Source organism: Equus quagga, chromosome 13, assembly GCF_021613505.1.
Source record: "Equus quagga isolate Etosha38 chromosome 13, UCLA_HA_Equagga_1.0, whole genome shotgun sequence".
Taxonomy (NCBI): domain Eukaryota; kingdom Metazoa; phylum Chordata; class Mammalia; order Perissodactyla; family Equidae; genus Equus; species Equus quagga.
The window spans coordinates 74,166,677-74,191,105 of record NC_060279.1 but is presented as its reverse complement, the minus strand read 5'-3'; the positions used below and the strand labels follow the sequence as shown (position 1 = coordinate 74,191,105).

Genomic DNA, 24,429 nt, shown 5'->3' with positions numbered 1-24,429 from the left:
CCTGAGGTTCAGTTTCTTTAACTGCAAAACCTCATCTGTAGCCTCCTAAGGGTTGAGTGAAAATCAATGAAAATGTTGTCCATGAGCATGTGCACAAACTGCGAACTCCTCAGCTGTAAAATGAGAGGAATCTCAGTAGCTCCAACATGGAGGCTTCAGTTAGACGCCGTGTATGTCAGTACTTGTTGAGTGCTTGATACATAGATGGTGCTCCATAACTGTTAGCTATTTTTTATTTTTATTTTTTGAGGAAGATTAGCCCTGAGCTAGCATCTGCTGCCAATCCTCCTCTTTTTGCTGAGGAAGACTGGCCCTGAGCTAACATTCGTACCCATCTTCCTCTAGTTTATATGTGGGACGCCTACCACAGCATGGCTTGCCAAGTGGTGCCATGTCCGCACCCAGGAACCAAACTGGGGAACCCCGGTTAGCTATTTTTTAACTTATTTATTAGTGTGTCTTTTACTTAAATAATAATTATTAGAGCACAAATGATGATGGTTGTACTTAGTCTCACCACCAAAGGAAACTGAAGTTCTATCCTTGGAGAGACTATGTCAAGCTGACAGTGTCTCCCTGGGGCCCCTGCTGCCATCAGGGGAATGTGTCTAATGGGGGGGGGCACTTTACAACTCGTCTTTCCCCTGCAAATCCATGCAATAGGTAGAGACCAGCTGTGCCAGATAAGGCTCATTAACATGGAGAGAGAAAGCCCATTCTAGCCCAGCAAAGCACGCTCCCCAATTTCATCTGTTTTTTCTGTTTATTTTTTTAACTTTCCCACTTAAACCGTTTGCTGCCCTGCCCCATTAGGCCTCCAACCAGCCTGAACTGGTTCTCTTGCAGCCTGGAGCCTCAGAGGGCGCCTCTACTGCCCGGTGCGAGGATTGATTTTTACGTTATGCAAAATCAATCCAGGGCGTGCAGTTTCTCTGGTGGCTCAGCCTCAGAGAGAACCCTTTCTTGGTGGGTTATAGGATTGCGAAGGGGAGGAGCAAGCGGGCTGAGCACAGGCTGAGCGGGAGAGGCAGGGGGATTAGGAAAGAGAGCAGATCAGAGAAAGGTGTTAAATTGAACCTCTTCATCCCAATAGCAGAACATTTTGGGGCTCAGCTAATCCTAAACCAAAATAGCCAGGGTAGGGGTTGCACTCAGACGGGCCAAGTGTCTGGGTTAATAAGGCTTTTAGGATTCCTCATGCCGAGTCTGAGATGTGCAGACTTCTCCAAGCATCAATTATAAGAGCATAAAACTTTCTGGAATGGAGAAAGGGCGCTGAGTTCACAGCGCTTGCTGGTGAGAGATGGATCTTCATCCACCCCCTCCGAATCTTCCAAGTGCTTGTTATTTCCCTCCCCCAGCCATTCTCCAGTGCCTCCGAAACTCCTTCCAACTTTGCTTTAATGAGCAGCCTCTGCTTATTAACTCTTTGGTCAAAAAGCGGGGAAAAAACCGTGCAACCCAATACACCTCATTTCTTGCAAATTGAAGAAGATTAGTTTCCAACTAACACAGCTCTGCATAGCGTCTTACACAAAATCTATTTTCTCCGGAAGGATGGGAGAGCTGATCACTTGCTCTCTTGTTCCAGGCGGTGTGATGTTGGGGCTCCAGGTGTACTTTCTTAGGGCACATTCTTTAAGTGACTGAGCCTCAGTTTCTTGATCTATAGCTTGGGGCTGTTTCCCAAGAAATGGCATTTCTTTGGCAGTTAAGGATCAGGATCCGTGCCCAGTTTGGATTCACAGTGTGCAGGCACTGTGTTAAGCATGTTACCTGCTTCATTTCATCCTCCTAAGAAGCCTTTGAGATGGGAGTTGTTACCATCCTCCCCATTTTACAGGTGAGGGGACTGATGTAAAGACAGTTACGGGATTTGCTCAAGGTCACAGGGTGGTGGAGTTGAGAGGCAAGCCCAGGCAGTCTGGTGTCCTCGTTCTTAACCAATAATTATGGTTTCTTTTTCCATTTCTCTCTTCTCCTTCCTTGTGTTCTCTCCCATCACCCCTCCTTCCTAATGTTGCATCTATTCCTTAGGCTTGTGCCTGTTTGTAAGCTCATGCATGGTCTGACCAGTCATTTCATAGCTTCCCCCACCATGTCCTGGTCTGTCAGTTGCCCATGCAGCTTAAGCCTTCTTCCCATCACCTGACAGGAATTGCCTTCTCAAAGACAACCAGTGACCACTCCTTCTTCTTGCAGAATCTAGCGCATTCCCCAGGTCCCTTCCTTGTTTACTTTCTAAGTTATCTGTAACTTCCTTCTTGAAATTCCCTTTTTTCTACTTTGACATTATAATATGCTACATTTCTTCCCCCTTACCGTGCTTACAAATCCACTCATCCAACATCCATCCACCCATTCATCCATCCAGGCATCTGTTAGGCCACCCACCCATCCACCCACCCATTCATTCATCCAGCCAGCCATCCTCCAGCCAGCTGTCCATCCACCTTTCTAGTTCCTTTAACAATTACCTTATCTGAACTCAGATTCTCTGTGATCTTGGACAAGTGGTTTTACTTCTCTGATTTTCTATTACCTCACTTATAAAACAGAAATATTAAGAACATAGCTTATAGGATTGTTCTTAGGTTTAAACGAGACAGCAGATGTAAAGAAACCTGGCTCAAAGAGTGCTCAACATATATTTGTTGTTCCATTATGAATTTTCTCCCACTCAATCAGCCTTAAAATTTTGAGATCATTTCTGGCATTTTTCTCTTTCTTCCCCATCATCCCATTCAACACCAAGCCTCTAAAATCAGTCTCTCCTTTCCACACTCCCTACGACCCTTATTCGCTCACAAGCTGGACTTCTCGTCTTGGGTCTTTCCTGATCCAATCCATCTTCCACACCACCCCTACATTAATTTTTCTGAAATATCATTTTTCGTTATATTATTCCATTCTTCAAAGCCTCCACTGACTCTCCACCACCTATTTTGTTGGAAATTCTTTTTCTTCTTTCACTTTTTCAAATTTATTATACTTTTTATTATAAATGTGATACAAGCACCTCAATGGAGATTTGCAAACTAGAGAGAAACAGTAACTCAGAAACCCATTACATGAACAAAACTGAAGTTAGGATTTTGATAAATTTCCTTTCAGCCTCTATCCCTCTTTTCCATATATAGAGACTTTTGTTGCTTAGTAGGAATCCTACTCTACACGCAATGTCCAGTTCCATATTCCTTTCTCACTTACATGGTTTTCCCCTGCCATTATAGTCTCCGTAACCTTCCTTTTTAATGGCTATGTAATATTCCATTGAGTTGCTTAACCAGTTTCCATTTGCAAGAAATTTAGCTTATTTGTTGAGCACTTCAGAGAGCCAGGTACATGGCACACACTCAATAAATGTTGAGTATTGGTATTATTTCCAAACTGGGATATCACATAGGATGCAGAGAATTATTTCTGGACATCTTTTTTGTATCTAGCTCTGTTTGTTGAACTTGTCTGACGTAGATTACTGGCCCAAGGGACATGACTGTTTTTATGCCTTCTCATACTGCCTACAGCAGACGTCTTCCCACCCACTCCAGAGCCTATATCCCTCTGGCCTTTCTACTAGAGGGCTGGCCCAACTTCCAGCTGCAAGAATCTACACGTCTTTGCTGAGGGCTTTCTCTGAGACCAGAGTCCACCCCCAGCAGTCCAGTAGTGCTCAAAATCAATGCCACCTGCAGCAGCCCCAAAACAATGGCCACCCAGATTTGTGGCATAAAGTCCAGAGGCCCCATGATCCTCAGGTGGTATAACTCTGAAAGGTTCCACCCTGGCTCCCAAAGGTCCCCAGGGGAATGAAGCTCCAGGTACCCACAGTAGCAACTGGCTAAATAGCAGACCCTTTCTGTGGCCGCCCTCCCTTCCTTGCTTCATTTCCCCAACCACCTACAGCTTTCCCAGGATCACCTCCTAGATTAAAAGTGCACTCAAATCCTCTTCTCAGATCTGCTTTTGAGGGAACTCAGACTGAGACTCTGACACTTACAAATGGCTAACAACCATCATCTGCTAAATCCTGTCTATGTGCCTTCTCGAAGAACCAATTTCCCTTTTCCAAGACCTTATTGTTTGCTAGACCAAGATTTTACAGGTTGTCTTGAATGTCCATCCCAGCCCCATCAGATAGGTATCATGGCCCTCATTTCATAGTTCTGACAACTGAGGCACAGAGAGGTTAAGCTACTTAATCCCATCTGCAGTGGCAGAGCTAGGATTCAAGCTGTAATTCCACCTTCGTCCAAGGCCAGAGCCTTAACTGCCACGGTGTACTGCCAGGCACTGCCCTGTAGCAATAGTGAGACCCCGTTGGGTCAGATAACACTGATACTGTTAATAGCTGCCATCCCTGTAGTGCTGATCCAATTTCACACTGTGTTCACATTCATTGTCACCCAGAACACCTCCTCACTGCCCCTGAACATGCTACGAGTATTTTTACCTCCAATTTGGACTATGCTTCCCTCCAGTTTGTAATAACCTCCCTTGCTTCTCTATCTGGCTAAATTCTATCTCTCCCCCTGTGGTCTTGATCCCACACCTTTTTCTTCTGACTCTGCCCACATCCACTACTGGCATTCCTGACTCTGCCTCTGACTCAGTTTCCTCATCTGTAGATGGGGACAATGGTAAGACCCACTTAATAGGGTTGAAGGAAAGCATCTAGCACAGAGCATCCTTCATCAAAGGCAGGTAAAAAGAGCATCTATGCATACAATCACCCTGACGTCCTATAACTTCTCTTCTCACCACCTTCTAGAACTCAACTGACTTCCATTTCTTTGCCCCACATTTCACAGACCATTTCTAATAAGGCAGCACTGGTAAATTAAAGTGAAGCAACAGAAAAAGTTATCCAAAGTTTGTAAACAAGACCAAAATGATTGATGGCAATCTTTTGAATATCATTCAGGGACAAAGGTCACCAGAAGATGTCTAGGATCATGTTCTTAGTTCATCTCATTGTTTGCTCTCCATTGAAGGCCCCAGACTTAGTGAAGTCACCAGTTACTTGTTGATTTTGTCCAGTAGAGATGCAAATAAGCTCTGTCTACTGAAACAGATAACACCAAAGATTTAGGCATGTTGCACATTAACTAGTTTTTTTGTAACTCAGGAATTTCATCCTAGCATTTCTTTCTTAAATTGTTCATAAATATCCTAGCTTCTTAGATGCCCTTTGAAAGTGTCATCACATCTTACTGGTTTCCTCGTAAATTAATGAATTAATGTTTATATTTACCTGAGAGTCATGGTTTTACCTTTTGAAAAATTACACACACATAGCTTCTACCAGCTATCTTTACACAAATCCAAGTTTGGATTCTGTCTTCCTAGTGATTTAAGATGGGGTAGAGATAAAAATTCCTGAGTATGCTGGGTGAGTAGCAAGTTCTGCACACAGACCAGCTTTTCCCAACCTCACACTATTGACATTGGGGTCAGGACAATTCTTTATGGTGGGGCTGTCCTGTGCACTGCAGCATACTGAACAACATGCCTGGCCTCTACCCGCTAGATGCCAGCAGCACCCCCTCCCCAAGTTGTAACAACCAAACGTGTCTCCAGATATCACCACGTGTCCCCTGGTGGCACAGCTGCCGCAGGTTGAGAACCACTGGTGTAGACCACACTTCATAAGTAAGAATCATGGGCAGATATCTGAAGGATCAGCAAAGATTCACAAGGGCACTCAAAGAATTATTCTGGGTGGGCTTCAAAACCCCATGGCTGTAGACCTAGCTGTCCTTGGGCTCTTCCACGGACGCAGCAGTGTTGTTGTGTTTCTATCATTCTTCTGTAATCTGAGTCTGTAATCTCAATCAGCATCTGTAGCATCTACATCTGTCTGGTTCACGTTAGAATCCTTAAAGCCAAGAATAGACCCTAGAATTTGGTAGGTGCCAACAGTGACTAGTGCTTAGTAGGTGTAATATATATGTAAAATATACATATATTTATGTGTACATATGAATATGTTATGTATGTATGTGTATATGTGTGTCTGGCATATGCCTATATGTGTTATGTATGCGTATGTTATACATGTATATATACATTCCTGTGTATATTGCTGTGTGTGTATATGTGTGTATGCATGTATAGATATGCTATGTATGTGTGTGGTACATGTATATGTATATATGTGTGTATATATACTATACATTGCAAACACACATAAATATAAAATCTAAGGAGGTGGCTGCCAAGTCAGATGAAGGGTAGCAGAATATGCCACCCCAAAATATCCCACTTTGGTAACAGGATTATTTTGAGCTGAAGGCAACTGAAAAGAGGCAGATACAAGAAAAGTTTGCTGTCATCCTCCTTTTCACCTAAAAGCAGGACATAATTTTACAAAGGTGCCATCTTCCCCTCTCTACCAAGGACAAAGGTTAACCCCTGGAGACAGCTTTAGATCCTCCCAATGGAGAAGGCACCGACTAAACCTGCATAGCAAATCTTCCTCTTGTTTATCCTGTTTTTCCTGGGCACCTCCCCGTAACTGGCCTCCTCCACACCCTTCTTTCTCTTGTCTTTATCTTAAGATGGTATTTAAACTGGAGTTCTAAGTGATAAATAAATGACAAGCAATAGGATAAATTGGAGTATATGAGGAGGCCATTTGGGTTAAAACTAATTCAGCCTGACTTTGTCTTTCCAAAAGGGCCTGACATGGCCTGTCGAGCATGCATTGTACATCTGCTTTAAATATTTACCATGTCTCAAAGCCAAGAATGATGCCCCTAAAGGTGGGGATGTAACTTCCTCCCATATTGGCATTTCTTTAAGGATAAGCATCTCTTCCTGGGAACTAAGGATTAATTACCGACCTGCTGTGCTCACCTGCTGACCACCCACCTGCTGACCACCCATCCGTTGTGCCAGCAAAGCATCTCGTGACTATTGTAAAAGGGACATTCCTGTCACATGTGATGCATGCTCTTTGTTCCAAGATGGTATATAACCACTCTGTACACCCCATTCTCTGGTGCCCTTCCTTCCTTGGGGAGTGAAGGCCCCAGGTTAGTCCTCAAATCTGGCTCATATTAAACTCATCCCAATTTTGGTTTATAATTGATTATGGATTATTTGCATTGACATAAGCCACCTCTGAGAATTACTCACTTTTCCCTGGGTATCTGCCATGTATATATGAGACATATATGTTAATAAATTGTTGGTTTTTCTCTTGTTAATCTGCCTTTTTCTTAAAGAACCCCAGCTAAAGACCTAAGATGGGTAGAGGTGAACTCACCTCCTCTACACAGACTTCCCCAAATGTCAACTCTGTGATGATCCCAGGTCTTCTGGTCTGCCTGTGTAGACAATTTTCACCTAGAGGCAGCCTGTGGACACAGCTCAGGGCCTCACAGAAGTAAATACCCATGGCCATAATGGGACGGAGCAGAACCTTCGGCCCCCACTCCTGTTTCTCTGTGGTCTTCATTTTGTAATCTCCATTTTCTTCGGGGGAGCCAAGTTCCCATCCAGGCTTGGTTTCCCTCCTTCACCCAGAAGAACACAAGGTAGGTCTTTCCCCTACGGCCCACTGGATCTGCAGTTTGCAAACCTGAGCGAGCAGCAGAATCCCCTGGAGGGTGGTCATGAGAAGTCACAGATTGCTAGGTCTACCCCCACAAGCTCTGATTCAGTGGGTCCTGGGTGCAGAATTTGCATTTCTAACAAATTCCCAGGTGATGCTGACAGTACTAGTCTTGGCGGTTGAGCCCCAGGTTCTGAGACCCCTGAGTCCACACAGCTTGTTTTCCCACACATATCCAGTGAATCACTACCTCATGACACACTTTATGCAAGAGTTTCCTTACCCCTGGGAGTTTGAGAAAAGCGTTGGAAATGCAGCCTTGGGGAGCACCTCTTTGAAACTCAAATGCACATTAAAGTTTCAGAAACGTTCAGGTATGAAAAGCAAAACACAACCTGGTTCACTTCTCTGGACAACACAGAGTTTCCCAAAATACTAGTTCATGCAACCTCCTTTTTCCAGAACCCTTATTAACCTCCCATGGAACCAGCATCTCTTCAGAATACGCTTTGCGAAACACCGCATTGGAAAAACAACCAGGGAAGGCTGAATCAGACACTCACACTCGTGTGGCTTTGTATGATCTCCTGTTGTTGCCTGGGAAGACTCTAAGAATCAAGGGGAGCCCGGCAGACACCCTGCCACATGGGAGCCGGCCATCTGGGAGACCAGGTCTCAGCCAAAGCCCTTTCAATTCCCAGCTCCTGCCCCAGCCCAGACTCTGGCTGCGTCTCTAGATTGGAGACCCAGGAAGGTATTCACAGCCCCTTAGCTTTGCCTTTATAAACCCTTGCCTCCCAGGGCCACAAATGGGTGCCCTGGGCCTAGTCAGGGGGAGAGCCTAGCTGCCCTTTTCCCTTGCACTGCCTGTGGCTAATGGCTTTGTCACTCCGTATTTTAAACGTGAAAAGAGAAATACAAATCATCAACCCAAGGGTAAGGGCAGAGAGGAGTAAATTCTGCGTTTTGGGGGCTTGAGAATCAAAGGAGGTCTGGGATGGGTGGCAGGTACTGATGGGGCAGTGTGCTTGGGGTGGGGAGTCCTTGATTTTGAGAGTGATGAGTGTAAGGAGCAAGATCTCCTCCCCTGCCTTAGACCTTAGGAATTCAGTTGAACCAGCCAAGGGTGCCAAATGTTCTTAAATTGGGTAAATCCTTTCAGCAATCTGGTATCAACCAGAGTACAATGACAATCAGCATGTCAATTTCGTTCTCCCCCTCCCCCTACCTGTCTCTCCCCATTTCTCTCTTTCCTTGCCTCTTCCTCTCTCCCTCTCCCTCGCTCTTCCTCAATCATTTATGCTCATTACTTTTAAAATTCAGCCACACTAACACATCTCCTTCTCCTACAGTCTCTGTCTGGGTCTTAGTTCCAGGACCCTACACCAGAGACACCTGGGGTAGATTGGAATAATAACCAGTGAGACAAAGATGGATCTTAATCCACTTTGCAACTCAGCAAAAGTAAAGAACCATTACTTTATTTCTGATGAGCCAAAGTTACAAATTAATGAATCACATGAAAACCAGTACAGCAGTCAAGCGTTGATTCTGGCCAAGAACTGCCTGGGTCGCTTGCCAGCCCCAAGTTTCTCAGCATCTTTCTAACTCAGTTTTATGATCTCTGAAATGGGGCAGATGGATGATAAAGCCCTTTAGAGGAACAACAGAGTTAATACAAGTAAAGCAAGTGGAATGCCACATGCACATGGTGAGTGAGCACCTGTAGGAAGGGTTGGGTGTGCTCAGGGATGGCACGCGCAGGAGCCCTCAGGTTGGACTGCCCAAGGTTGGCTTGTTTTTCCATTTTATAGAAGCTTTATTGCAACATAATTCACATACTATAAAGTTCAGCCTGTTAAAATATGCAATTCTGTGGTCTTTAGCATATTCACAGAATTGTGCAACTATCACTCCTATCTAGTTCCAGAACATTTCCAACACCCCCAAAAGAAACCCCACACCCATTAGCAGTCACTCCCCAGCCCCCATTTCCCCCTGCCCTAGGCAACCTCTCATCTACTTTCCGTCTCTATAGATTTACGTATTCTAGGCAGTTCTTTCCATTTCGTGGAATCATTCAACATGTGGCCTTTTGTATCTAGGACTACCCGAGTTTGAGTCTCGGCCCCAGAGCTAGAAAGCTGAGTGAATTTTATCAAGCTCTCCTGGAATTTCCCCATCTGTGAAATGGAATTAAAATCATAATAGATACACCATAGAGTCATTAGGAGGATTAAATGCACTCATTAACACGTACACCTCAAGTACTCACACAGGGCCCACTACTTAGACATCAGCCTCCATTACTGCCACTATTGCGGTATTACTAGTCTCCTGTTCCTCTGCCCCAAGGCACAGGACTGGTGGTGGGAAGCCAAAGATGAACAGAGCACAGACAACATAGCTCTTGCCCTCCCCAGTGCACAGCCTGGCAGGATTACATGATTAGGAAACCAGCTTAATGAATACAGTAAAGTCTTATCATATGCACATTTAACTAATGGAAATCTAGGTCTTCTACCAAAAAGAAAAGGAAAAAGAACAATTTAAATACTGCAATTAACTGCTATAAAATTATATCTTGCATATACTCTTTATTATGCACTGTACATTACTGCATGCATTATACATCGTTAATATTGATTACAATCTAGGGTTGCATACACAAAACCACACACACTGCAATTTAACGGGCAACTTAAGAGATTTCATGGTTAATAGCAACTCTTGTGTTTACCTTAAACCTTGACTTTATAATCTAATCCCTGAGCAAAGTACAAGTCTATTGTCTGTCAATAACAATAACAATTCAGAACGATTCCAGAGGAATGAAATCAACCAACAACAGTCGGTAGAGTTGGGTGTTAGGCTGCAGTAGGTTGCACTTGGTCAACACCCGTTTGCCAAGCACCACTTCTGCCCTCCACAAGCTCATGGTCTCATTTTGAAAATGAACCACAGAAGCATAAGCATTAGAGGTTGGTGAGTGGCAGAATTGGGTTTAGGAAGCAGAAGGAAATAATCTCTCACCCTACCAGCCAACAGGATAGACAGATGTGACAACGGCTGGTGACCTTCCCTGCCTCTGTCCATCGCTTTGCCTGCTTTATCTTTCTCCACAGCATTCATCGCCACCTGGCAGACATCACGTGTGTACTTGTTCATTTTCTTATTCTCTCTCCCTCACCTGTGTGGAAGCACATGAACAGGACTTCGTGTCCACCATTCACTTCCGTATTCCTGGGGCCAGATGAGTATTGAGTGCTCAGTGGGTGGTCGGTAAGTTTGTTGGTGAATGAATGAATGAGGGCAATTATTTAGACAATCTCCACTTTACCCCCATCTTCTGTCCCCAAAACTTCCATAGTCTGTTCCTACAACCTCAACCCACTTATTCTTTAGTTGTTCAGATACAGTGGGAATATATTCCACGTCAAAAATGAGGCCCTAAGGTAGCATTCCAGGGCTTTGGCATACTGATACCATCTAGTGGGAAAGAGAGTATTTGCAGGTGGGTGCTCAACCAAATTTGGAGGGCTTACAAAAACAGCAACCATAACTCTTTCCTTTTATCATTAGCGGTACTGAGAAAGTTTCGGGTAACACACAATGGTGGCAATTGGAATCTCGTATATACTCATGCTCTACGCAGGGCACATACTGCCAGTCCAAGCATCTGTCATGCCTCTTTCTTTTTCTGCTCAGGACTTTTCCATAACCATGATTGCTCCCCGAGAGCTGCAAAGGCTCAGCTGGGAAGTACAAAGGATTAATGGCCCCAGAGGCAACTCTTGACCAACAGAAGGTGAGCATAGGTGGATATATACCCCAGCCTCTTATCCTGCAGAGGGACCATTCTGAAGTGAGTTTTACATGGTTCTTCTGAGGGGCCCCAGCAGCAATGAGCCCCCATTGCCCACGACAGTACCCAGCTGAATGACATATCCTTTATTGGCTTTCCTTCTTTCTTGTTTCATGTGCCTCACTTCTGTGCCCTAGAATCATCTCTTTAATTAGCTCCCTGCATCGCTGTTTGGGGGAACTCAATCCAAGGAAGTGTTTAACACCAACGTATCTTTGAGTGGCAGGAAAGCCTCAGGAATGTAGTCCAGATAATTACTACAAAAGCTAAATTATTATATATTTTAGAGCTTATCTGAGAATGATGTTCCAAAGTTGACTACTAGCATCTTTACCTGGATCAAAGTTAATGCTGAATAATCCAGTGATATGTGGTCCTAACGAAGTACCATCATCCTCATGATGATAAGAGGCCAAAGAAAATGTCTGGTCTCTCTCCCTGGCCTCTGCCCTACCCCAGTTTGGCCAACTAGTTAGGTAGCTAATGGTTTATATCAGAGATTGGCAACTACAGCCCAAGGGCCAAATTCAGCTCTGCTCGTTTCTATAAATAAAGTTTTATTGGAACTCAGCCCTGCTCATTTGTTTACTTATTGTCTGTGGTTGCTTTCATGCTACACTGACATTGTTGAGTAGTTGCAAAAGAGACCATATATTTACTCTACAGCCCTTTACAGAAAAAGATTGCCTACCTGTGGTTTAAATCATTGGTTGCCATATTTTTGGATTCCCAAAAGCAAAATTTCAAGAAAAACAACAAATAGAGAATGGATAATGTTTGCCAACAACACTTTACCACTAAGGACAAAAGTGCCCTCTGTTTATTAGCCAACTTCATTTCACGAACGACAGGACAATTCATCTCCACAAAGCAGACAGGACACAGCATCAGAACAATGAGCTTTCCATCCCAAGAGAGGGTGTAGACAAGCTCAGAACAACTGCCTATCCCATTTTAATTTGTTTTCATAGCACTGTCACTATCCAAAATTATCATGTTTTCTTATTTTTGTCATCTACTATCTTTCTCCCTCATTAAAACATAGACTCTTACCTATGAGGGCAGGCAATTTTGTCTTTCTTAATCACTGCTGCAAACCCAGTATCTAGCCTCATGCTTGAGATATAGCCCTCGATCAGTGAATGAATGACTTCATCAAATATGGAATGTATAGATTGGGGTGCTCAGATACAAACATCCTGAGAGAGCAGAAACACAAGGCCCTGTGTGGAGTGGTGCGTCCTGGGCCAAGGGAGCGTGTACATCCATCTGCCTGGGGCTCTGTGCGTGCTCACTGCTCTATCACGAGTACGGGAAAGGGTACCAGGCACATAACAGGCACTGAACAAATGTCTGTTGAATCAGTGGCTACCCTAAGTAGAGGCACTTCAATTGAATTAAAGGGAAAAAAGAAAACTCTTCTAGTAAAATAGAACTGAACTTCAGGTTAGATTCACCTCAATTGCAACTCACTCCAGACCTGTGTTTCTCGATAGAGCTACAGGCATACGTTGCTCATTTTCCTACGGATTAGGGACAGTTATTGTAGACAGGAGCCCTCAGGAAACACCGGCTTAGAGGACGGGGTTCCTTGGCAGCCCTGGGGAGGATTGCGGTCCAGCCGTAGAGCTCAGCACAGGCAGCAGACAGCCAGAGAATTTACCAGCACGTTGGAAGCCGCAGAGGAGCCACACCCAGGCTGAGTTCTGGCATCTGTGTGGCTGTTCGTACTGGCACGGCCCTTCTTGCTGGGGAAGCAGGTCATGTGGGTGGTTTGTTTATTTCTAGTCAAAAGCAAGGACACACACGACCCTGGGCTAACCCGGTTCTGAAGGTCACAACTAGTAACCCAGACAGGAGGTCCAAGGCCCAGGCTCACTCTCAGAGACCAGAGATTCAAAAATGGGGCCACTGCAGACAGCCATGCTGACTCCAGCAGAGCCAGAGAACAAAATAGTTAAGGGAGAGAGTTCTTATACCCTTTGGGGGGATAAGGGAGGAAGCTTTTTGTGTATGCGAAGAAGATTTGCCCTGAGCTAACATCTGTGCCAGTCTTCCTCTACTTTGTATGTGAGACTCCTCCACGGCATGGCTGATGAGTGAAGCAGGTCTGCCCTTTGGGATCTGAATCCACGAACCCCAGGCCGCCAAAGCAGAGAGCATGGAGCTTATACACTAGTGAAATATGGAGGCAAATGAGCATGCACAGGAGTCAGAAAAGCCCGGGTACAAACCCTGGTCCCAGTTCTTACTGGCTGTGTGGCCTTAGGCAAGTGACTCAACCACTCTGAACTTTTCATTATATATATCATATAAAATGGAGACAAGAATAGTTGCCCCTAAGTGTTGCAGTAAGGATTTGAGATAATACATGCAATTGGCATATAGCAGTAAATTTACTACAGTAAATTGTACTTATTTTGATAGATTTTAAATAATAATAATAATCATAAGCGCTCATGCTGCTGGCATGCACACCCACACACATATTGCCCTCATAAAGCCTCCTGGGAAACAGTTGCTGGGAAGATATATCTAGAAAATAAGGATCCCACCAGATCAAGTGATTTCACGAGGCATGAAATCCCCAGGGGAATGATCTTTGGGGAGTTACCAATAAGGAAATTGTCAAATCCTTCTCCAGGAAGCAAATTTTATATTTTCTAAAATGTCCGAGCATTTTTAAATACACAAGCATTTTTCCTCTCTAAGTTAGTCCGATGCTCAAGGCCAAGTTCCCATGGTACCTTCAAGCCATAAACTTCCTTGAAGCACAGTGTGTGAAAGTTACCACAACCGGCATTCCTTAAGCATTTGCCACTCGTGGGACGAAATCATGAGCACACACTTTTTTAACCCTCGCTTACACCCTGCTGGGCAGGCACAGCTATTCTCACACTTCTTCAATTAGACACAGGAGGAAACAGAAGAGGAGGGAAATAAAGTAACTTCCCTGAGGTCACACAGCACGCAAATGGCTGGGCCGGGAATCAAACTCACTTCTCAAAGGCTCAGAAGTCTCCCTAACGCTCCTCAGCAGTCTAAAACGCTCACTCCCCTGGTCCCGGTACACCATAGGCTTGACTCACCTCCAGTGCTTTCCCTCTTGAGGACCAGGACTGTGTTGTACTCATCTCTAGATCCCCAAATTAGAAGACTTTTTGGCATTTGGTAGGTATTAAAAATTAAGAATTTAATTAAAAATTAAAGATGGAAGGAAAAGAGGGCAAAAAGACGGAAGGAAGAGGAGGACACAGCAACCCTCCCCTTCAATACTGCTTTAGCCCCTATTGTTTCCCTATTGTGACAATTCCCAAATTTGTATTATGTCAGCTGTTTATTTTATTGTTTCTTACTGGCTGCCCTCAGTAGACTGCAAGGTCCTTGAGAGCTGCTTCCATGTGCATCTCATTTACCTATGAATTCCCTAAAGGCTTCAACAAATACTCAGCAAGTGGACAACTGTACATCCCTCACCCTGTGAGGATAAGGTACCTACTCTGCTCTTTTTTTAAAGAGAGACCCAGATGTTAGACATTTACCAGCACACCACCGCCTAGCACCCCAGTGCAGATTCTGCTACTATACCTAGACACGTAAGAGTCACCAGGGCTATTTCCAATATGCTGAAACGAAGGTTTGTTAGCATTCGCAAAGTGGCTGCCGAAAGTAGCAGATCATTATTTGCTTCATGTAAGAAATATTTCTAGTGCTGCTGATTGAATGTTCAAGAAACGATTAAAGGGCTTGGCAATGTTTCTCTCAAATATCTTTTGCATGAAAAGCCTCAGAGATTGGCTAATTATAGAGGCTACACATGAGCCACTCCACTCAAGGGCATTTCGAGGCCCCCACAGTGCCCATCCCAGGTGCAAGCACGGACTGGATCTGTGGGCATTCGTGCAACAGAGGCCCTGGGACGCCTCTCCTGAGGAGCATTACTGCAGCCTGGCTAACACTCCCATGGAAACGGCCCTCAGACCCTGGTTATGATGTCAAATGCCTGGGTTCCTTGTTTGGGCAAATGGCTCCAGCTTCTTGCCAATTGCAAGAGTCAGAACTCAAGCTCGCGTCCTTAACCCCTCCCTGGCCCTCACTCTGCCAGCTCCAAACCCAGCTGCCAAGCCCTGCCAAGTTCCCCCCAAATGTCTCTTGGGTGCTCTGAGGAGCTTCTTCTCACCTGCATTGTCGCTCCCTAGTCTAGACTCTTCCCATGATCCCAGGCCTAGCCCAGCTTCTTCCTTCCATTCCCATCCAGCTGCAATGCATTTGCTACACTGCAGCCAGGGTGACCTTTGCAAAATGGAAATCTGACCTTGTCACACCATCCCCTCCCCTCATAACTTGCAATGGCTGTCTATTGCTCCAGGACAGACACCAAAATCCTTGAGGTGGCTGACAAGGCCCCTATGTCTCAGGCACCTCCTAGCTGCTCCTCAGGTCACTCTCTTTGGGCTGTGTGGTGCTTCCTCCCGCACAGGGACTTGCCCCAGGCTGTGCCTTCTGCCTGGAATGCCTTTCCCTGCCCACTCTCTCTCGTGTTCCTTGTCTGGAAGCCCCACTGCTCCTCCAAACTGCAGCCAGGGATGCCTCCCAGATCCCTCATCTGGACCTGATGCCTTTCTTACATGCCTTCATTCATTCATCCATATTTGCTGAGTGCCTACTACACGCCAGGCACTGTTCTAGGCTCTGGAGATACAGAAGTGAATCAATCAGACAATCACATGTGCTATAACTGAGCTTAGATCTTAGTGAGGGAGAAAGGGCAAGGACAAGCAAAATACGTGGCACAGCATGACCTCACACAACTGCGTTTCCTTTGGTCATTCCTTCCATCTCTGTTGTGAATTATTCATTAACGGGTACTGATTTCCTCTGCCAAGGGATCTTTCGGGGTCTGAGCCCCCGAGAGCTGAGACTGAGTCGGCCTTATTAGCAGCTGTACCCTGAGCACATAGTAGGTCCGCCGTAGATATCATGATACTTATTGAATCCATTTGGTTCCAGGTGAATCTCCCTGAAGTCAAGCTGCTTCAGTGCCAGGGGCTTAGGAGAGACAGTCCCTAATGAACACTTGCCTGCCCTCTGCAAAGTCTCCCAGCAGCCTCTCTGGCTGTAATTTTGAATCAGCGCAGGAGTCAGCAAACTTTTTCTGGAAAGGGCCAAATAGTAAATATTTTAGGCTTTGTGGGCCATATGGTGTCAACTCTGTTGTTATAGCACAAGCACAGCCATAGACAATTAGATAAACGAATCGGCATGGCTGTGTTCCAACAAAACTATTTATGAAAACGGGCTGCAGGCAGGAATTGGCCCACAGGCCACAGTTTGCCACCCCTGAGTTCGAGGATCCCAGATGCCCAGCAGCTTACGGCAGTTGAGAGGACAGCCTGTATGGCTTGAGTCAGCTCTGCGTTCTCTGTCAGGGTCCAGCAACTGTCCTCAGACCCTGCACCAGTCGCCAAGGAGATTATCACTGATGCTCAAGCTTCAGGCACTTGCAGGCACCATCTCCTGCAGCACACCGAAAAGCAGCTCCCTGCCACCCCCAGAGGAAAGAGACTTTGGCCTGGAGGCCACATAAGGCGGGGATGGAGGCTGCCACATTCCTTGCAGGGTCCCCAGGCTCGTCCAGAGGCTGAGCTCATTTCCGGGCCCTGCCCAGGCATGTGGCAGGGCTGCTGTCAGCTGAGCAGCTGCTGCCGGCCACCCCAGCCCGGCCTGCGCTCAGCTGGACACACAGGGGCTTTGTGCTGCTGCCGCAGATTGGGTGACACTTGCAGAGGCCTTTGAAACGAGACATGACATGTCAAAATGAGCCTATTGCTAATGCTAACTTTCAGGAATTTGACTTCTGTTGGCAACTGACAGACAAAAAACAATCCCTTTTTATTTTATATGCGTATGTACTTACATTTACCCTGATCGTTGGGGTCTATAGCTACAGAAAACAAGAGTTATTTGAGGCTTACGTGCTGGTATGGGACAAGTGGACAGAATAGTCTAGTACTGTCAGAGCCAGAGAACATTAATTGTAGCATTAACAACATGCGTAGACTGTGGTGGGTGTTAACTGTTAAAACCAGTTACAAAAACAACACACCAACTCCAGTGGGTGCTAGGGGTAACAACGTCTTGTCTATAAAAGTGCTCTAGCGGGGCCGGCCCAGTGGCACAGTGGTTAAGTGCACACGTTCTGCTTCTCAGCGGCCCTGGGTTCACCAGTTCAGATCCCGGGTGTGGACATGGCACCTGCTTGGCACACCATGCTGTGATAGGCGTCCCACGTATAAAATAGAGGAAGATGGGCACAGATGTTAGCTCAGGGCCAGGCTTCGTCAGCAAAAAAAAAAAGAGAGGAGGACTGGCAGTAGTTAGCTCGGGGCTAATCTTCCTCAAAAAAAATAAAATAAAATAAAAAAATAAAAGTGCTCTAGGTAACAAAGCTATGAAGCTAACTTTACCCTGAAGTTACAAATGCTCTGAGTGATAGCTCAGTGCTCCCAGAGTCCCTGCAGGACTAAATACAATAAGTTATTGTAATGCTCTGATGACACTCATACCATGGATGAGCAACACTATTGGGATGACAATGTTCAGGATGCCATTGTCCTCCAAGGGTAGTCTCCTCTTGATATAACACTACATACAGTGCACTGGGACCTACATATTATCCAGGGCTCCCAGAGCCCCTGGGCTGCGGATGCACAACAACGTTCTGTGTGTATCAACACTCTGGTGTACCAGCACTCAGATTGACTCAAAGCTTCAACGTGTCACTTCTCTGAATGTAACTATTCCATGGGGAACAATAGGTGTTACATTGCTCTGGGTACCACCCCAGGTACACCCAGTCCCCTGTGGCACTGACGGTAATAATATTCTCAAGGAGGAGGTGTGGCCCCCTTGGACATGTTCCTCCAAAGCGTACAGCAATGTAGTTCAATCAGAACCTTCAAAAAGAGGCTAGTCCCTTCCTTTTCTAAATCGCCGACACTGAGAAATTGGCTGCATTAATTTGATCAAGACTCAAAATTCATGAAATCAGAAATTCCCAACACAAGTGATTATAGGGGCAAGTGGGTAAAATAAGTGAGTACAATGGCTGGGTGAGTAATAGAGAGTGCTGGGGATTGTCGCAAATGCCAGAGGCATGCCCTGCCTAAAAGGAGCAGTCGTGACTCAGCTCCAGTGAAATGCAGCCATGTAGGAATGCAGCTCTAGGGTTGCCTGACTTTCTGACATTTTAAGAAATGCAAGAAACTTGGATATTTTAATGTACAATTTCCAACTTTCAAAACATTTGTACCAAACAAGATACATTCATGAGCCTCATTTGGCCTGTGGCTGCTACTTTGCAATCTCTGCCCAGAAGCCAGAGTTGCAGAATTGAGACGGATGGGCTTCAGCCCCACCAAGCAGATATCTCAAGGTTCAATCTGCTAAGCCAGAGGGTGGCCAGCTCACCTCCATGAGCCCTGGCTCAGTCTGTATTTCATGTTTGAAACGACATTTTTCTTCTCCTCTCTAGCCTGCCCTTAGCTGCCTCTCTCAGTAGAGAAAGAAGTCACTTTCCACCTTAACCCTAGAGTAAAGCCCCTACCGAGTGCCTGGTGAAAGCGCAGGGGATCCCACAGCCTAGCCAGTTATCGTTCCGACAGTCTGCTCGGGTACCAAGAGCCAGACTGGAGTCTCCAGGTGGCTGCCGAGGAGACAGGCTTCGGGGAATTGTATTGGCAGCATCCCTCGGGAGAGTCAGATTCTTCCAGGCGTGTGGGCACCTTGCTGACAGCTAAGTGGAAACAATGCCAAAACCACTGGGCACTTGATTCGATTCTGCCCAACTGACTATTCTAATTGGATGACAGACTGATATTTCCCTCTCCTTTTCCACTGGTGCTGGAGGGTGAGGGGATGTGGCTCATGATTCACTCTTCTGGGTAGTTACCCAATGGAGAAGATTATCTTCTTTCACAGACAGAACTGTGCCTGCCTTTTGGCTGCCTAAAGAGCAAAACCAGGTCCAACCAAAGTCAAATGCCAGGAAATTTCAGAACTTCCTCCCATTCCATATTGCATTGTCTACAAACGTCTTTGAAATTTTCCCTGCTCTAATGCTCAGAGGGGGTACGTAGTTGACAAATAAAATAGAACAGAAGCAACCACAATAGGGAATAAAAAGAGAGGAAAGAAAGACAGAGATACTCAGTACAAAGTGACAGGACGTCTCATTGGTAGAGCTTGTAGCAAACAACTGGGAATAAGGAGAATACTTTAGTTTGGTTTTGATGAGTTGCTACACTGAAGTTCTTTAAAATATGAGCTGTGGAGTCAGAATTTTGTAACACTGTGGATGGAGCCCTCTGCTGGAGAAATTCTTCAACAGGTATTAAAACAAGATCAAAACACACAGAAATGGACACACACAAATACGAGATACTGGTGGCTATTTAGACGATATGACTGTCATTCAGACGTGCCTTGAGTCCATAGTTTGTCCTTTTCTTTACGTTCCACTAAACAGAAATTAACTGGACTCCCCAGCAACTGTCTTTTTGGAAGGAAGGAAAGAAAGAAGGATGAATTTCCTAGCTGCACTTTCACCGAAACAGTGAACTTCACGCTGAGACTTAATGTACACATCCAAATGCTGGTGCTTTTAGATTATACAGTGATGGGGGCCACTGGTGTGTGGGGCAATTTCACTGTAACATATAGAGGAGACTTCTAGAAGGAAATAGATTTTACTTAATTTAAAACCCAAGGGCTAAAGATAGAAAGGGGAGAGGGGAGGGGAACAGAGTACGAAAGATTAGCTGAAATGACTGTTGGGGCTTTTAACACAGACAGTGGCATTACATAAATTCCAGAACACATACTCAGGCTTGCATTTATTAAATCTCTTTGGGACTTGGTAAAATAATTGTTCAGAGGCACGAACTCTACCACTTGGATTCCTTTCACCACTTATCTCTCTGTGTCCCTTGTGCTTGTGAAATCTTCAGGCTGTTACGTGTTGAACCCATCTCATGGCAGGTGGTAATCTCTGCCACTCTCAGTCTCTCCTCCTCATCAAAGAGTTTCTGCGAATAAACGCTGCCCTTACAATACAATATGCAAAGTTTCAGGGGCACTAGGAGACGCTGATTCTCATTTAAAATCCTGAAAATCAAGATTCTGACTCCAGAAAGAACTCCCCATTTTAAATCAACATCTGAGAATTCCCTGGAACATTTTTAGTCACTCCCAAGCGACTGTTCTCCAAACCTGAACCGCTCCCTAAAATCCTAATTCTTGGTGGATTACTCATTCATTGTTAGAACTTTTGGCTAGTTGTAAGTGATACCCAAATGGGGGGGGGGGGGGGAATCATATTTATAGCGGAATTTACAGCTCATGCCTCTCTTGGTCTGTTTCACATTCATTATTTATGGTAGCCAAATTCCAGAGGCCACTTCTTGGACAGCCTTTCCCAAAACGCCCCAGGGGAGAAGAGAGGTGACTGTTCCTCAGCTTTGCCAGCTTCCAGCCATTGTTGCTTAGAATTCCTCTTCCCCCTTACGAAATGCCTAAAACAGCAATCCAGCCAATAAACGCACAGAGATTGATGGAGTCCAAAGCCAGACCCTTCGTATCACGACTGCGGTGGAAAAACTCAACACCACCAGGCCCGAGTGACTAATTTGCTTTATTACATTGTTTTTCCCTTCCTTCTGTGTACCCTCTGCCTCAGGAAAGTTTTGTTTTGCTTGTTGACTCAAAGGCTCCAAGACTTTCCCCACTTTTCGCCCCGGCACACAGATCTCTGCACTGCAACCTCTTGCCAGTTAACTGAACTGCACCAAAATGATTTCTCTGCAAGGCGCTGGTGCTACCAGGGTGTCAATTACTGCCCTAATGTGGACAATTGCTCTGATTATGCATAACAATCTAAGAGAGAAATAAGTCTCTCAGGGCAGGCAATTCAATTCAATGGAAAACCTCTGTTCCCCATTCTAAAGAAACAGAGTGAGCTGACAGCCTTCAGAACATACCTGGGCCAGCGGGGCCCTGGGCAAGGAGACACACCAGTTGCTTTCTAAAAGACATCCTGTGAGAAGCCCCTAGTGCATAGGGTTGCTGGGCTCTGTCGTGAGGTTTGTCTTGCTTGAAGGGAAGCATAACTTTGGGTGAGCCCTGGAATCTGAACCAAGGTCAAAGCATGCCCACAGGAGAAAAGGACTGTAAAGTCGTAGGTGAGGCAGTGGTAAATGCTCCCAGACACTGACAGCTCCCAGGGGGCCAGGCCTCATGGTGAGTGCACTACCTAGGACCTCCTGTTGAATACAATCCAATCTGCCTTAGCAATCCTACAAAGGCGCTAAGATTATTTCACAGTGGAGAACCCGGAAACTCAGAGAGGTTAAGCAACTTGCCCAGGTGGTACCACTAACATATGGCAGAGAGGATCTGTCTGAATCAGAGGCATATTTTGACCAACCCTGCTGAATTGGGATACACATAGGCATACACAGCCTCAGGGATAGTTCGAGTCCAGAAAGTCTGGAAAACTGGTTCACAAACAAGGCATAGGATTTGTGGCAGAACTTAAGACTACAGGGACCCCAAGAGAGTGAGCCAGCAAAGCCCTGGTAGAAGAGTAATATAACTGGGCAGCCTTGAATGGGGGCTGTGTATCCAGGGAAGAAGGAAGTGGCAAGTGTGCGGGAGATGGCACTGCAGCCAGGCACCTTACTCTGCCTCCAGGCACTATCATCCAGCCCCGACTCCCCACTCTGAGTCATTTCCATGGTCACTGCATCCCTGGGACGCTGGCCCGTTTCCAAAGTCTAACCCCAACACTGACCCAGCAGCCGTCTCCCCTTAGACGGCTGTGGTGCATCTCTGCGTCCCAGCTAGCCCCTGCCTGGGACCCCAGCTGCCCCACTGTCCCTCTTGCCCACAAGCTCACACACATGCTTCTTCCCTTGGCACCCAGGAGTCCTGGACAGGAACTCAACACCCATTCCTAGCACCCCCAGGCACTCCGTGTCTCCTTCCCGCCTCTGTCTGGCCCTGCCCTGATCTTACCCACCCACTTGTAGGTGCTAGCTCATCCCGAGTCCCATAGCTGCCAAAGAGGCCTCAGCGGACTGGGTGGAAGTGCTCTCAGAAACCACAGGCCCCTGAGGAGGGCTGGGCGTGCCCCTCAGCCGCCAGCGCCTGGGGTCTGGCCTCCTCGGAGTGCTGCTTTCCTGAACGCAAACTTCCCGAGATCTCCGAGATGCAGAGGTGGTTGCCGGAGGACCACGTTTTGCGTCGCCCGCCTCTCCTGGGTCGCCTGGCCCTTGCCTCGCGCCGCAGCGCTCCGAGGGTTAACAGGCAGCTGCAGCCCGGGTGGGCAAGGCTTGAACTTTTCTCTGCGCTCCGCGCCCGCCCAAGAAGGCAGCAGAGGCGGCAGTCGGGGCTCGGGGCTGGAGCTCCAGCTGGCTGGACAAAGGGGGCGCGGGGGCTGGGGCCTGCGCCCTGGCTGGGGGACGCGCTCCGGCCCTTCCCGGCTCGAGGTCGGAGAGGGAAAGGACCCCGATGCGGGCGCGGCCGGCGCCGGCGCCCATGAGCGACAGCGGCAGCCGGGCTGCGGAGCTCGGCTGGCCCGAGGCACCTTCCAGCGCGCCACCGGGCTGAGCGAGGGGGCCCGGGCGCCCCGGGAAGTCGGCGGCGCTAGGCCGGCCTCTCCAGCCCGGCAGCCCGCGATCCGGACCCGAGCTGCGTTGCCCTCGCTCGGCGCTGCGCTGGGGGAAACCACGACTCCTTGGAGTCGCCTCCAACTCGGTCTTTCTCCAATGCATGAGCCTCCGGGGGAGGCGAATCAAAGTTACCCCACTTGATGTGGGCGAGAATGTCCTCCCGAGTGCAAAATAAAAGGAGTCGGGAGCTCTCCCTCCTTCCCCGAACGTACACACACACACACGTACGCACACACAGACACACTCAAAGCCCAGCCGGAGTGGGAAACCAGGGACCCCCAGGATCTCCGGGGCTGAGAATGCCCTCTTTCCGATCCCCGGGCTGTCTCCGCCGCCGCGCCTGGAGTCCCCTGAACCCCGAAAGCTCCTTCGCCGTGCCCGCGCCAGGCGATCGGAATGCAGAAATGGGGCGCGGGGCGCGCCCGGCAGCCCCTCTTCCCTACCTGGGACAGGAGAACGCACAGGAGCGGAGTTCTCGGCTGCATTTTGCCCGACTAGAAGCGCCCGGCGGCGTTTTCATTCATGCACGCGGCTGCACTGAGCATATTTTCCGTGGGAGCCAGGCTTTGAGGAGAGGCTCTGCCTCGCCAGCCAGCCAACTTCCCAAATAGATCAGCGGCAGCATCACGAAAGCATTGGGTAGAGGCTGATGACCAGGACCAATGGCTTTACAAGACGGATTCCTTCATAAGACTCCCTCGTTTTGCATGGCAGATACAGGGCGAGCACCTCGCGCAGAGCGAGCCCCTCGGAGGAGGCAGCCCGTTTGCTTTTTTGGACTGGTGGGGCTCAGCCTCACAAATCACGCTGGGCAACTCCAGCCGATTCCACTTTTCCAGGGAATGCAATCGCACCGGGGACTGGCAGCCACTTCCAGCCCAGTGCAAAAAATTTCTCTTTATTAAAATGTTAATAAGATCCGCTTTATTTCCAATAAATCAAACAAAATGACCCCAACAGTTCCAACCCTTTCTACGCCTGAAAAGACTTGGCGGTGGAATTTTTTTCTTCTTTCCTTCTTTTTTCCCCCCCCCAATGTGGCCCAAGCCACGATGGTGTTTGGTGTTTCCCTGCCATCTCACAAATCACAAAGACGACAGATCAATTCTAGCTTGCAGAAAAAAATCCATCAAGGGGCAATAGATTTTATTAACTGCTCAGGTGAGAGTCTGACTGGCTGCCTGCTCCACAAATGTGCATCTGGTACCAAAGTTAGGGGCCACCAGGAGAGGAAACTTTTTTTCTATAAGGATGTGATCTTTCAGAAGCTCCTAGCT

The 24,429-nt window shown here is 46.9% G+C and overlaps 1 protein-coding gene across 1 annotated transcript in view; it reads right to left on the bottom strand.

Moving 5' to 3' along the window:
- The window catches only part of CDH13 (cadherin 13), a 985,922-nt gene extending 962,157 nt beyond the window's left edge, over nt 1-23,765 (bottom strand). Inside the window, exon 1 of the mRNA XM_046683164.1 lies at nt 23,596-23,765. Coding sequence (XP_046539120.1) covers nt 23,596-23,637 — 42 coding nt within the window. The 5' untranslated portion in view covers nt 23,638-23,765. The remainder of the gene's footprint in view (nt 1-23,595) is intronic.
- Nucleotides 23,766-24,429: the final 664 nt, after the last annotated feature.